Source organism: Danio rerio, chromosome 11 (assembly GCF_049306965.1).
Source record: "Danio rerio strain Tuebingen ecotype United States chromosome 11, GRCz12tu, whole genome shotgun sequence".
In the NCBI taxonomy this organism is placed as follows: Eukaryota; Metazoa; Chordata; class Actinopteri; order Cypriniformes; family Danionidae; genus Danio; species Danio rerio.
The window spans coordinates 10,726,345-10,740,952 of record NC_133186.1 but is presented as its reverse complement, the minus strand read 5'-3'; the positions used below and the strand labels follow the sequence as shown (position 1 = coordinate 10,740,952).

Here is a 14,608-nt window from a genome sequence, read left to right as displayed (position 1 = left end):
TCATTGATTTTTATTATTTTTTTAACTGGGATTTACAGAAATTTAAATCTAAAATGCAATCCTGTAACAATTTACTAAAATACCATTTAGCCTAAAAAAAAAAGCATATTTCTTTTATACCCTGCACATGTCCTGTTAATTTTATATACTGCTATTATTCTTAAACCGATACATTTTTACAATGCACCGTAAATAAAAAACGGTTTTACACATTTTTTTTCTGGCAGCTGGGGTGCTGGGGCTACTACAAAGTAAAATAACAGCCGTTAAACCGTTGAATTAGACATTTTACGTAAAAAATTAATTAAAAAAATTAATAAATAACAGATGGTAAATTAAAGAAATTTACCAGAAAACTTGAATTTAACAAAATTTCTGTAATTTAACCTCCGTTATTTTACAGTAAATGTCTGTAATTTTACATTATTTTACGGTAAATGTCTGTAATTTAACATTTTATGGTAAATGTCTGTAATTTAACATTAATTTTACAAAAAATGTCTTATTTTACAGTAAATGTCTGTAATTTAACAACATTAATTTTACAGTAAATGTCTGTAATTTAACATTATTTTACGGTAAATGTCTGTAACAACATTATTTTACGGTAAATGTCTGTAATTTAACAACATTAATTTTACAGTAAATGTCTGTAATTTAACATTATTTTACGGTAAATGTCTGTAACAACATTTTTACGGTAAATGTCTGTAATTTAACAACATTAATTTTACAGTAAATGTCTGTAATTTAACATTATTTTACGGTAAATGTCTGTTACAACATTATTTTATGGTAAATGTCTGTAATTTAACAACAATATTTTACGGTAAATGTTGGTAATTTAAGAGCCGTTATTTGACTTTTTTTCTTGGCACCCAGTTGCCGGAAAAAAAATTATAATAACTGATTTTATTATTGTTTATTTTTTTACAGTGTGGTGTACAGAAATTCGATGTTACAGTAGTTTATATACAACAACAAAAATTGTTGAACATTAAGAACAAGAATAATTTTAACGCCTAACAAAACTCTATTTAAGATTCACAGTTTAGCCTCAAATTAATTAGAAGTCCTTATAGCTTTGCAGAGTTTTTAATTAATAATTTATTGTTATTTGTTCTGATTGGTGCTTATTTCATGCATCTCCCTTTCTCTCTCCAGGGTGTCCGCGGGGTCTTAAAATGTCTTAAATTTTAAAAGCAAAATTTTAGGCCTTAAAGTCTTAAATTCACAGAAATATCGTGTTGTACTGTAGTTCTCAAATCATTTTAAATGCTTTGATCCAATCCAATCGCCAACAATCTACTTAAAAATATATATAAATTTTTTTATTGCAAAGGGATGTTTATTTCACTGCAGCTGTTGGACATTTTACAGCAGTTTTTTTTTTTTTTTTTTTTTTTAAATTAAAATCCCCAATCAGGAAAAGAAAACTTAAAAACAATTACACAATTCCACATGATAATTACAGCATTATATCCCTTTACTTAATCTTCAGTTTACACAAAAAAACTATTTACAGAAGAAAGTGTGGACATAATAATTAAAAATAGGCATGAAATTTTAGGTTTTATAACAGAAATGCATTAGGCTGAATTGGAGTTAAACTCAATTTGTTTGGACCAAAAGCAAACAAATATGTTTTTGGATCATTCGTGTAGTGTCATTAAAAAAAAAAAAAAAAATACAATGTTGGAAAAAAAAAAGTCTATACAACTCGAGTTTTCTTGTTTTGACACATTCAAAAATGTGGTTAAGAAATAATTACATTTGTTTTTTTTTCCAGTTCAATCGGTCCAACTGGATACTATTTTTGTTGTTATTGTTGTTATTATTATTATTATTAATTATTATTAATGGTAATAGTAATAAAAGTAAGGATGACTGGAGTAATAATTTTATTTGAAACTACATACAAAAAAAAAATCAGTTATTTGAACATTTTAATAAATATTTAACCATTTTTTGTAACATTTAATAAATGCCGCCTTGATGAACAGAATAGTTTTCTTTAACTTTTACACTGAATGATGAACCCATATTTTTCACCCATATTTTAATGCTGTTTCAAGTATAGTTTGAAAAAAAAAAACTTTTGATTTAAAATGCATTTTGTTAAATAAAGTGAAATGTTTTCATAAAAATGTCGTGTAATATATATATATATATATATATATATATATATATATATATATATATATATATATATATATATATATATATATATATATATATATATATATATATATATATATGTGTGTGTGTGTGTGTGTGTGTGTGTGTGTGTTTTTATGAATAATTAGTTCTATTTGCTATTTAGATACAAACTAACAAAGTGTATTTGATTCATGCATAATTAAGTTAGCTGGACTATCCAGCATAGACTTTAGGAAATGGGTGATGTATAAATTTTTTTTGTGTTACTTTAAAACGTTTAAGTATATCATTTCTATAATGATAATGGGATATAATTTTTTTTTTCTACCGCCCACTCCTAGTCTACAGTATAAATACTTTAAAGAAATAAAAGAGCCTTTCAGCTTTACCAACTCTTCAACTCTACATTGAATGTTTAACAGGGTCTTCTGGGTATGAAAATGCGCCAAAGGTTAACACGTCTATAACATGCAATCCGGCACTCTTGAGTCTTAAACTAATTACATGATGAAATGGAAATGACCTAGACAACCCTACAACTGTCCTTTCATCGCTATATTGCATTTTCTTTTCTTTTTCCAGACTGTTCATTCCCCATCCATGATCAACCTCTCCTCTGCCTTTGAGAGAAAGTACCACACCTTCAGTCGATCCACTACTCACCTGATCTGAACTTTGCCTTCTGCACTCTACAGTATTATAATTAATTGGCACACTATGGTACCACGTCCGCCCGGCGCCTCTAGCCCAAGCCACCCCCCCATCCGGGTTTAATTTACAGGTCTAGGACCCACCAAATGAAGGACGGCTTGTGTTGATGTCCACGTCTGGGCGAATTTAATTAACATGGAGAGACATTTATAACTGACATGTTCTGATTTTATTAGATGGTAGAGTTTTCACACGATTATTAACCACTGAATGTATTACTTCCTCGTGTTTTATAAGGTAGGCTTAATCTAAACTAATCTAGTTTTCAGCTTTTATAAAGCTACAGACATCTGGCCGTTGCATTTAAGCTGCCACAGTAAGGTTTATAGCGCAACACTGCATACTTTTAGAATTGATTTTTATTGTTGATTCAGGGGCAGAGGTTTCTAAAAGTCAAAAGAGTCGTTGCAGTCAGCTTTCCATATTTATTCTCTAGAATCAGTTTATGTAAATCTTTCTATTTATGTGTAAATATTGTATGTTTTCTTTTTGTGATTGTGTCATACTAATAGTAGTTTGTCTCCGTTACGTTAGTCTGTGCACTTATGTGAACATTTATTCGTGTGTAAAGCAAAATTCACTTTTTTTCTGTAAAAGGGATTCATATAATGTCCTTGCCTACTGCAGATTTGTTTGGAGTGGGCTGGTTTTATGTCATTGGTTTGTCTACTTTTGAAGGTGACTTCATTTATTCTTTATCAATAAAAGAAGCTTAAAGCCTTCATCGTTTACTTGTGTCTGTTTGAAACATTTGGTAAAGCTGTGAATCTGTTTGTAGTGGGTTGCTTGCAAGATCTGTTGAAATTGTAACCTTGCAGAACTACTCCTATCTTGAATTGTCAACTAAAGCTCAAATGTACAACGAGTCCATCAGTTGAGGTCAGAATTATTAGTCCCCCTTTGAATTTTTGTTTCTTTTTATTATTTTTTTTTTATATTTCCCAAATTCTTTAACAGGGCAAGGAAATTTTCACAGTATGATTTTTTTTTCTTTTCTTCTGGAAAGTCTTATTTGTTACTTCAGCTAGAATAAAATTTTTTTTTTATGTTTTAAAAACCATTTTAAGGTCAATTTTTTTTATTCGTCCCTTTAAGCTATATTTTTTCGATAGTCTACAGCAGGGGTGGCCAACCCTGTTCCTGGAGAGCCACCTTCCTGCAGATTTCAGTTGCTACTCATATCAAACAAACCTGAACCAATTAATTAGGACCTGAACACCACGTGATAATTAAAGGCAGGTGTGTTTGATATGGGTTGCAACTGAAATCTGCAGGAAGGTGGCTCTCCAGGAACAGGGTTGGCCACCCCTGGTCTACAGAACAAACCATCGTTATACAAAAAAAAAATAGCCTAATTACCCTAACATGCCTAGTTAACCTATTTAACCTAGTTAAGCCTTTAAATGTCACTAAGCTGTATAGAAGTGTCTTAAAAAATATCTAGTCAAATATTATGGACTGTCATCATGGCAAAGATGAAATAAATCAGTTATTAGAAATTTAATCAGAGATCTAGACTCATTAGACCAGTCAACATTTCTCCAATCTTCTATTGCCTGTGTGAATTGTAGCCTCAGTTTTCTGTTCTTACTGTACGTTCACACGAAAAGCGGCGAGAGCGTCAAAGTAGCCTGAAGTCATTCATTTTCAATGAGAGCCAGTGGTTAGGAGCAGCGTGGCGCGTCTTCACCGGCGTGGGCGTCGAGGAGAGTTGAAATCAAGTCAACTTTATGGTAATGAGCTATGACGCGGTTCGGCGGCAAGCAATCAGAATGACCACGTCCACCTCTGATAGAAGTTCAGAGAACACAGACCTGTGAACTTTGGTTCTGATCACAGTTGTTCCTAAGGTTTTGATGATTGCGGTCGCTGGATTTCCAATTAATTACAATGTTCTCTTACAGGAACATGCATTAAATAAGCTACTGGCGAGTTACTGATGTGCATTAACGTTATATATATTTATCTTAAAAAAAAAATGGGAATCTCACGCTACGTGACAGTCCAAAACAGTATAGCTGCTTCAGGATATTTCAGACATATGGACTCATATTGGATAAAAAGAGCAAAATAATTCTAATAATTCTGACTTCAACTGTACACATGAAGGCATGTGTATTTTAAAGCATTTTTGTAATTTTCCTGACCAAGCCATCCTGGTTTTAGAAACCTTCCCTGAGAGCCAGACAGGTACATATTGGGGGCAGCAATCCTCAGTGGCAACATAGTGGGTTGATGCGAGACTAACCAGGACTGCACCATTGGAATCGACATCATGGAATCAAGAGTTTGGGTGCAAATTTTTTTTTTTTTTTTTTTATAATTCTTTCTTGGTTTCACAAGTGAAACCCTGTTTATGACTTGGACCTCTCCACCTAGTCAAAGTTAAGCACCTTGAACCGAGCACAGGTGCTATTTCCCCCTTCAAACTGACCTGCTCTTACATTGTACTTTCGAGCCAGAGCAAGCTTGCATCATTACAATTTATTTATTCATTTATTTTGGAAGAAAAAGTGCCAAAAGTTTTGGAAGTGCTCTCGCTTAATGCAATGACATCCACTTGAACTTAAAACCTGAATGATTGAAGCCGTACTCTACATTGTATATCCAGGGTGCCCCTGGTATCCTCCAAATGAAATTCAAGGTTTTAAAGAACTTCTAAATACCATTTCAAATGAAATTAAATGCCAACTTCGTATCCATTCCAACAGAAGTTTGAGGGAAAAATGTCAAATCGGTATACTATTTGAACCCTCGAAAATAATTATGTATAAGTGGGCTATTTGAATTAAATAAAACATTTTATTTTAATTATCAGTTATAGTTATTACATACGCAACAGCGTGGTCATCCAACCTGTAGCCAATATGGTCCACCTGATTGCTTTTCGTCATCCTATTGAGACAACATGACCACAAACCCATTGGCCTTAATGACCTGGTCAGTCAGTTAGTTAGTTATAAAAGGAGCCAATCAGAATTTAGTAACATATGCAGTTTTGATACCTTCACACAAAAATGTAGCTGCAAACTTGGATTCAGGAAACATGGTTTTGAAAACCTCTGTAATGCTCTCATTCGATGTGTAAGAGTGGTGCTCAGAGATTGTTTTAAGGTCCCACATGACCTCTGTCCTGAGTTGGTGATGAGCCACATACAGTAAGATATGATGTTCCTTAGCTGTGGTGGCAATGCTTCTAATGTAGAAATTTCATCATTACTGATAGCCAACGCTTTTTCAGTAACCGAAGAGGTCTGTAGTGCACAGAACTGCACAAATAGGTGGTTGGCGTTGACGAGCAGTACTACATGCGTTGTTTTCGGCACCCCTCATATGGGAGTCCAGGGCTGTAACACCCATCATCGCTAGCTTAATAGATTTCCACCACCAACTGCTGTTGGCGTCGCAGTCATTTCCTGGCATAATTTGGATTCCTTGCTCACAGCGAATTAAACTGACATTTTCCCATTTTAACCGACAAACTAGGCGAGCAACTATCTTGTTCTGTACCTCACATGTCTTGTAACCATAATAACGGGTGCACACGCTTTTGCGCTTTCTGCTATGACGTGGAGCATGAGGTTTATTCAAAGTTGCGCTGCAGTAATTTAAAATTAGCCTACATTAGTAATAGTTCATTTCTTTACAATATGAACTTAATCCTAGGAAAGGCAAAATAAATGAATAAAATAAGACCTTTGTAACAAAATCCAAGACGGTGTTGCCAGACGTACGATAATTATCGTACTTGTACGATATATTTATATGATAATTTCGACCTCTGTACGATGTACGATCAATAATGAGAAAAATCCTATAATGTACGATAATTTCAGAATTTTATGGCATTTAAAAGTAACTTCATTGTAATCTTCAGGCTTCTTTACTTATTGATCTACCTGCATCTTTTCTGTACTGTCTGTGAGGAGTAGGTGGAGTTAGGCACGTTTTCTATCTCATCTTACGTTGCCTCTTCTCAGCCAATCAACATAGAGAATGGCTTTCTCTCACGAGTTAACACTCCTGCTGCGCGTGCCCGTGGTTAGGTCAGTAGTTTTCAGTTTGAGGTCGATCTTTTAAGCAATAATGTTAAAACAATTCGAGCTGTAAAGGAAGGTGAGAAGGACAAGAGTTTTCCCTCGATGTTCTCGTTTTTCCCCATTCAAATGCGTTTTTTTCAAAGTTAGTCTCATCAAAACAAAGCATGCACACCTCAAAGTGTGCACTGCTTTCAAGCCAACCAGCACTATTTTGCAGTCCATTACGGCATCCAATTTGTACGGAAAAATAAATCCCTTAACATCTGGCAACATTCAATGACAGCAACTCAGAGGTGGAGTTTGAACCTTCCCACTAAGGTACCTAGTTTTTTTAAACGTATTGTGGTAATTTGCACGTTGTGTCAAAACGCTATGTGTCTAGATAATAGCTGTATACTCTCAGTTTGACTCGTGTACGATAATTTTCCTCCAAATACGATAGTTTGAGGTTCTGGTACGATACTTTGACATTTCCAATCTGGCAACACTGATCCAAGACTTTGTATGCCAAATTTAAGGCCATTAAGGCCTTAATTTGAGATGATCAAATTTAGGACTTTCAATGCTTTTAAGACCCTGCGGGTACTCTGATATTGTAGCCGCAGCCGTTGTGCCATCTATATTATTGCATTCTGTTTGTGCTGCTCTGGCAATAACACTTCTGAAGCACTAATGAGCCATTTCAACTGAGTGGTACAGTATGGGTCATCTTTATCACGCTTGCGTTTCCACTACCAAAAGGTATCCTGGTACCCTTTTGGTGAGTTTGGTGTAAGAGAGAAAGTTTCAGTCGATGTCATTCTCGCTCGAGAACATGTCAAAGACTGCATTTACACTGCAGATCTTGATGGTCAATTCCAATTTTGTAACTGCATCCGTTTTTTTATTTATTTTTTTGATGACCCAATTAAATCATCTTTTAAGCATGACTCGTATCCGATTGACTGCATTCACACAGCACATTGCAAAGGCGCAATGATCTGGAAAAAAAGGAGCAGGCGCTGACTGACAGCTAATAATAATAACACTTTTTTTCTCCATTCCTGTATCCGTTCACAGGGTTTAATTTAAAAACAATTTGACAAGTTGTTTCACTATAGTTATTACCTTTTTTTTTTTTTAACCTTTTTTTTTAAACCAATAGGCATCTTAATGTCATTTCCATAGTTTGATATATGCAATGTAATGTATGAGGTGTTTTTAGTTTAGCCTATATTGTTTACGTAGTGGACATAACAGGCTCTCTCTCTCTCTCTCTCGTTTGCATGTTTAAACACATGTGCTACATGACTATATAAAATCTTTAGTACTCGTGTATAAGATTTAAGGTTTGGGACAGCTGAAGTCTGTTCTGAAATGAAAGTGTCTCACTTGATGTCATCCGCTACAGTTTTTAATGATGCGCGACTTGCATTGACAGGTGAAAATCCAATACCTGCTTACACTACAGACACAGGGGCATAGATCCGATTCATATCAGATAAATTTCCACAAATGAACAAGGCCTCAATCTGATTTAAGTAAATCGGAATCCATGTGATTTTCCATTTTATTTATTTTTATTTATTTATTTATTTTTTGTCCATTTAGCCATATTCGATCTGTGCCACATGGGAGAAAAAAATGGAATTTGTGTCACTTGAACCATGCAGTGTAAATGCAGCCAAATTAAAACTGTGCGAGTCGTTTAGATCATATGAGAAGCACTTCTCACAATATAAAGGCTTTATAAACATAAATACTTGTGTATAAATGTTATTAACCTTTCTATAAACATGATTTAATTATAACTGCAGATCATTGACAGTGCGTAATAGCTTACTGTAGCGTCTGCATTGTATAAAATAAATAAATAGATGCAACAAATATGAACACATACAGACCCCCGATATGTTACCAATTACAGAACAACTCCACATGGCATACAGTTATTCCTTATTTGTATTCAAAAACAACACACAATATAGCCCACAGTCAGCCATAAAAGTGTACCACTTGGTGGAAATGGGCCATAATAGGCAATGGGTTTTCTATGTTCTACAGTGTTGAGTTTCCTTACTGGAATTTTCGTTTGAAATGAATGCGAGGCTACTGTAAAAATAGTTTAAACTCACACTCATTCAAGGAAGAAAACCACCACATTTTTAATTATTTTAATTGTAATCAAAGTACAAAACTAAATTATCCATTTGGAGGTTCTCTGCAGGTCTTGGAATGTGGTAACCATTTTAGCCACTGCCTTCACTTAGCTCTCATGGATCTTGGCTCCAGCCATACTCATCACCACAGGAGAACTTTGACCATTCCTGTTTATTGACAAGGTAAGAATAATTTTTAAATCTCTATAGAATGTGTCCTTAAAAGTGATGTTACTTCTTCAGTTTCAAGTCGATCCACACTGTTCCCTGGTGATTGTGAAAAATGTAAGTATGCTTTGAGTTTTTGGGCTATTAAAAGTCCTCTGGCATTAAAGAAGCTCTTGAAAATTGAAACTCCTGTATATTAAATCTAGTGTTTATGTACTTGTTTCAGATCCTATTGTCAAAGCAGCTTAACATAGAAGTTCTAGTAAATTGAAACACTCTTTTAGAAGTTCAGTTCAGTGTGGTTTAATTTTCACTGCTGAAAAGTCCAAACACTGAAGAGCAGTTACACAAGTCCCAACCAACCAAGGAACATATTTCACCAGTTGACAAAAGTGAAGGAAAAACACCTTGAGAAAAACCAGACTCCGTTAAGCACGACCATTTCTTCTCTGGTCAAACTTCTTGTGCAGAGCTGCAGTCTAGGCGCCCGAGGCTAGAGAATACTAGACGTACATCACAAAGAAGCTACATGTCTGAATAGGTCACCACCGGGTGTATAGGCTGGCCCTTGGGATCAAAGCGGAGACTCGTCTGTCACTGGGGTCTTTCAGGAATCAGTTTCTGATCAGCATCTGCTCAGAATACAGCCTGGTCCAGGATTTTGGAGACCTCTAGAAGTCCTCTATGGTTGGCATCATTTCTTTGGATGAGTTGTCCTTGAGGTTCTTGATGGTTGGCATCCTCTGTTCACAGGTCTTGGATCACATCAATGGTGCTTTACAATATGGGCCTCAAGATAAGTTTCCCTAGGTGGGAATAGGGAACAAAGAAAACAATTGGCATAGCTGCTGTTCATAGTGTTGTATTTAAACAAGAGATATTCAAATAATAGCATTGAAACAAACATGTAAAGCATACATAATGAGCATTTATATACATACATAATTGTTTATATACTTGTTTCTGATCCTATTTCTGCCCCTTTTTCCAAACCTTAGTTGCATGTGTGTTTGAATGGAGATGTATGGCTATCTTCTCTTTTGGATGGATGAGTAGGTGTAGAGAGAAGGATCCGCAAAGAAAGATCTTTTGAGACCCTGCTTCAAACAAAGATTTCTCCCCCAAAAAAATCACAGTATTTTGTGACATTAATAAGGATCAACTCATCATCTTGATTACTCTAAATGTACATAAACAGTGCTTACAGATTCTTGCTTATATGACCAATGATGATGTGTAGAAGTGATTCTTACGGCATTATTTTCTCCCCTTCCTCCTTCCTGCTCTTTCTTAAGGGGACCTAGTAGTAAAATACTCTTACTCTCTCCTCCCACGTGATGATCTAAACCCATATGCCTTTCTTGAAAGATTGTTACATGCTTTTATACTCTAAATAGAGTAGAAACTTGGATTGCAGTCAACAGACATGATAGCTCAAAATATTTGGATCCGATCCCAGATTTTTTGAGAGCCATTGTGTGTGATGCGCATCACATCAGAATGTCTCTTCGGTCTTCAAATGTGTCATTTGACTTCAGAAGTGAACAGAAGGTTCACAAGCGTATCTGTAATGCATCCAAACAGCTTTTGGAAAGAAGTAGCCGATTGCATCACTTGCACGATTCTGAAGGAACACTTGATATGGATCTTTGAGTCCGTTTACAAAAGCATCCACCGGACTAATCATTATGCAGTGTACCTTTAGTATATTGTTGACACTTGTTCAACCCATTCAAACAATAGATTTAAAGCCTTAAGTAGCTCCTTCCACTCTTAGACAAATCCATTGTGCAATTCAAGGGTGCTCATTATTTCACCAGGAGGCCTTTGCTTCATACTTGAATAGTTTTTTTTCTTTTTCTTTCTCAAAGCAGAATATGGGTTTCATTGTATTAATGAAGCTGTGTGCAGTGCGGTTCTACAGTCAGCATTCGTTTCCTCAAACTAAAAGACGCTGAATGGTATCCTAGATACCGAGCGCCTTGAGGCAAAGAAAGGCCAAAAAAAATCAAAAAAAGGATAACAGAGGTCTTGATATTCTTTTTATATTTGCCTCTTTTGCACTTCAAAGCCAATGACTGCTTCATTTATCGTCAGATCGGCAAGCACAGGCCTTTTGTTCTCTTTTGCGTCCTACTCAGTTTCACAAACGGGACCAGGTCACTGCCCCGAGCTGGCTCTCTCCTGAAAGAGAGTTAAATGCTGTAAAGGATGACCTGACCCGAGGTGCCAACTAAGATTTGAATCGGCTGTAGTGTTGAAGTTTTTCTCAGTTTAGTTTAGTTTAGTAATGGCCAATGGCTCATTCCGTTTTCCCAGTCAAACTTGATTATTCAGAAAACCATAGAGCCATATTTCATTTGTGTCTTTCTTTGCTTGATTTTGTAACACGTTAGTTTAAGTAACAATTTAAACATTTTCTTTTGGCTTATTACCAGCCTATTATTAATATATTAACTGTTTGTTAGCACTTATTCAATTCATGTTTATTTCTATAGCGCTTTCACAAGGTAGATTGTGTCGAAAGCCCCTTTCACACAGTGATACTGGTAAATTTCAGGAAAATTTCCGGAACGACTTTACCGGTAAATTAAAAAAAAAGTGCTGTTTACACAGGCAAGGACGTTACGGAATTTTTCCGGAAAAGACCATTCACACATCCATTCCACAATACCGGTAAATTCTGACATCATTAGCCAGAAATGACCACTAAACGGCTGCGTTTGTATTTGTAAACATTTGACTACATTACAAACTCTGTGGATGGATCAGTATTGTAAACAACTCCGATGAAAACATATAGAGAAGCACTTTTGCATGTCGAGATGTACATAATATGTGTATGTGCTGGCGCTCACGGGCTGTTTTAGGGGCACACGCAGAGCTTGAAGGTAAACAAACAACGGCTTATCATAAGCATCTTATTGGTATTTGTTTACACAGTTGGCATTAAGATGAACATATAAGCGTTATCTGACTAACTTCTAGCTGCTAAATGTGTCTGGGAAAATATTCAAAGGCTTTTATTTTCATAAACCACACAGACGTGAATGTGTCTGACTGCTCTGATTGGCTAAAGCAGACGTCTCATGTCAGCACTTTCTAGACGTGCACGCGATCTTTCCGGCAATCTTCCTTCTGTGTTCACAGCGCAGCATTCCGGCAAATTACCGGTAATGTTACAACTTCTCTTTCCGGAAAATAGCCAGAACGAATTTACCAGTATTTTCAAAAAGAACTTGTTCACACATACATACCTGTCCGGAAAATTGCTGGTAATTTTCCAAAAAGCTCTGTATGTGTGAAAGGGGCTTAAGTGTAACCCTGCCAGTCCTACACTACCCAACCCACTCCGAGCTGGTATCGAACCGGAGACTTTACACATGGGAGTCGGTTGCTCTACCAAGGAGACTAAAGCCTGGCTGGCCTTTGTTACAAAAGCAGCCTAACATAGAAGTTCTAGTGAACCGAAACTGTCAGTCCAGTTTTCACCGTTGAAATTTAGTTCAGTTTAGTATGGTTTCATTTTAACTGCTGAAGGCCACACATACTGTAGAGCAAATCCATCGATGCACAATTCCACAACTTCCAAACCAAGGAAGTCAAAGGCGAGGAACATACTTCACCAATTGACGAAAGTGAAGGAAAAAAAACCTCAAGAGAAACCAGGCTCAGTTGGGGGCACGACCATTTCTCCTCTGGCCAAATTTTTTGTGCAGAGCTGTAGTCTAGGTGCCAGAGGCTGGAGAACTCTGGAGATCCATGCTGGAGAAGCTGCAGGTATGAGTTGGTCACCAGCGGGTGTACAAGCTGGCCCTTGGAATCAATGCCGAAACTCGTCTGTCACTGGAGGTCTCTTGCTCTCCACTTTTCCATGACCACTGCAGCATATGCTTCAGGATATGGCCTGGTCCAGGATTATAGAGACCTCTAGAAGTTCTCAGTGGTTGGCATCATTTCTTCGTATGTGTTGTCCTTGAGGTCCTTTGGTTGGCACCATCTCTTCACAGGCCTTGAGACACATCAATGGAGCTGCACAATATCTAGACCTCGCAGGTGGAAATAGGAAACAAAGAAAACAATTAGCGTAGCTGCTAGCCATAGTGTATTAAAACAAAATATATTAACATGGAAAAAAAATGGAAAGCACATAAATATTTCTAACAAAACATCTGATATTTTCAGGAAGGCTATTTGAGAGTTTAGGGGCCATAAATGAGAAGGCTCGACCTCCTTTAATGGGCTTAAAACGTATAATCTTATTTCACATCCCTAGTCCTACCTAATACCTAAACCCAATGACTTTTGCTAACTATTAATCAGCTACTAATTAGAAGTTTGAGCTAAAAGTCTCAGTTAATGGTTTGTTAAGGTTGTGAATTTTACCTTAAAATAAAGTGTGACCCCCCCAAATTGTTTTACCAAAAAAATAAAAACGTTACAGAATCAGAAATATGGTATTTGGTCGATTGTCTGTCCTTGTATTGAGAACGTTTCTTCAGTGAAAGATGTGAATAGTTATTAGAAGTCAAGAAAAAGTAGCAAAATAAAGTTTTAAAGAACAGAGTGAAACAGAGCAAGTGAGTGGTGCGAGTGAGCGTTTGGGGAGAGATACGAGAGATTTCAAGAACAGTTCAAAGAAATAATTCATGGGATATTGTTCATTAAATCTGTGATCGGGATCATAAGGCTGCAGTCTGTGTTATATTTCTCGATGGGATAGCAGAATAATTTCTGAAATGCACCAGGAAAAAATGCCCTTGTATGACCACAAAAGTGCTGTCCCACTGATTAGAAGTTCATGTGATATTAATTTGACATTAAAAACACTAAAGCCCAAAGTATGCTTTGCCTTTTACGCATTCACAAAGTGACCATGACGCAAATGCAGCCAGTGGAGGAATGGCGTCACTATGCTTAATAAGCTGCTTTTGTGCGGAATCATTTTTTGAAATCAACAGCATATCAGCTAATCTAAAATCTGCTTGCTCTTTAAAATTAGCTTCATATTGATCTCATGCTTACACAAGAAATTAAATGCTGTATTATTACAGACGTCACAGTCAATTTTGCAACAATTAGAATGCAGCATACAGCACTTATTATTTTCTTATATAAGGTCTTCACAAACACTGACTGACTGTCATGAAATGTTGATGATGAAACTTGTCTTAAATGCTACTGCAAATCCTTGTGGTCTTCCTCCAAGTCCATACTTCAGGTAATGTAATCACACTTTGACTGTCAGGCCTGCTCAAAGTAAGCATAAAGACCCTGGTTAAACAAAATCCAGCCAAAACAAAGTCTTTTCGAGTTTGTTTCAGTAGTTTGAAACCGCTCACCAAAGGCAACTCTTCGGGGAGCTCTTTTGACTCCTAAACATCTTTGAGC

The 14,608-nt window shown here is 36.1% G+C and overlaps 1 protein-coding gene and 1 long non-coding RNA gene across 26 annotated transcripts in view; one reads left to right on the top strand and one right to left on the bottom strand.

The window, feature by feature from the left end:
• Positions 1 to 3,593, top strand: part of ect2 (epithelial cell transforming 2) — a 71,772-nt gene extending 68,179 nt beyond the window's left edge. For 24 of the 25 annotated variants that reach the window (XM_073915793.1, XM_073915786.1, XM_073915776.1 and 21 more), the window contains one exon: positions 2,743 to 3,593. In XM_073915793.1, the coding sequence (XP_073771894.1) occupies positions 2,743 to 2,832 (90 nt within the window). In that variant the 3' untranslated portion in view covers positions 2,833 to 3,593. 25 annotated transcript variants of the gene reach the window in all.
• A 5,459-nt stretch (positions 3,594 to 9,052) lies between these two features.
• On the bottom strand, positions 9,053 to 12,996 carry LOC137496674 (uncharacterized). Its single transcript, XR_012387025.1, has 2 exons — positions 10,159 to 12,996; positions 9,053 to 10,023 (listed from the first exon to the last, which is right to left on the bottom strand). It is a non-coding gene; the product is annotated as an uncharacterized lncRNA (long non-coding RNA).
• Between the last annotated feature and the right edge of the window lie 1,612 nt (positions 12,997 to 14,608).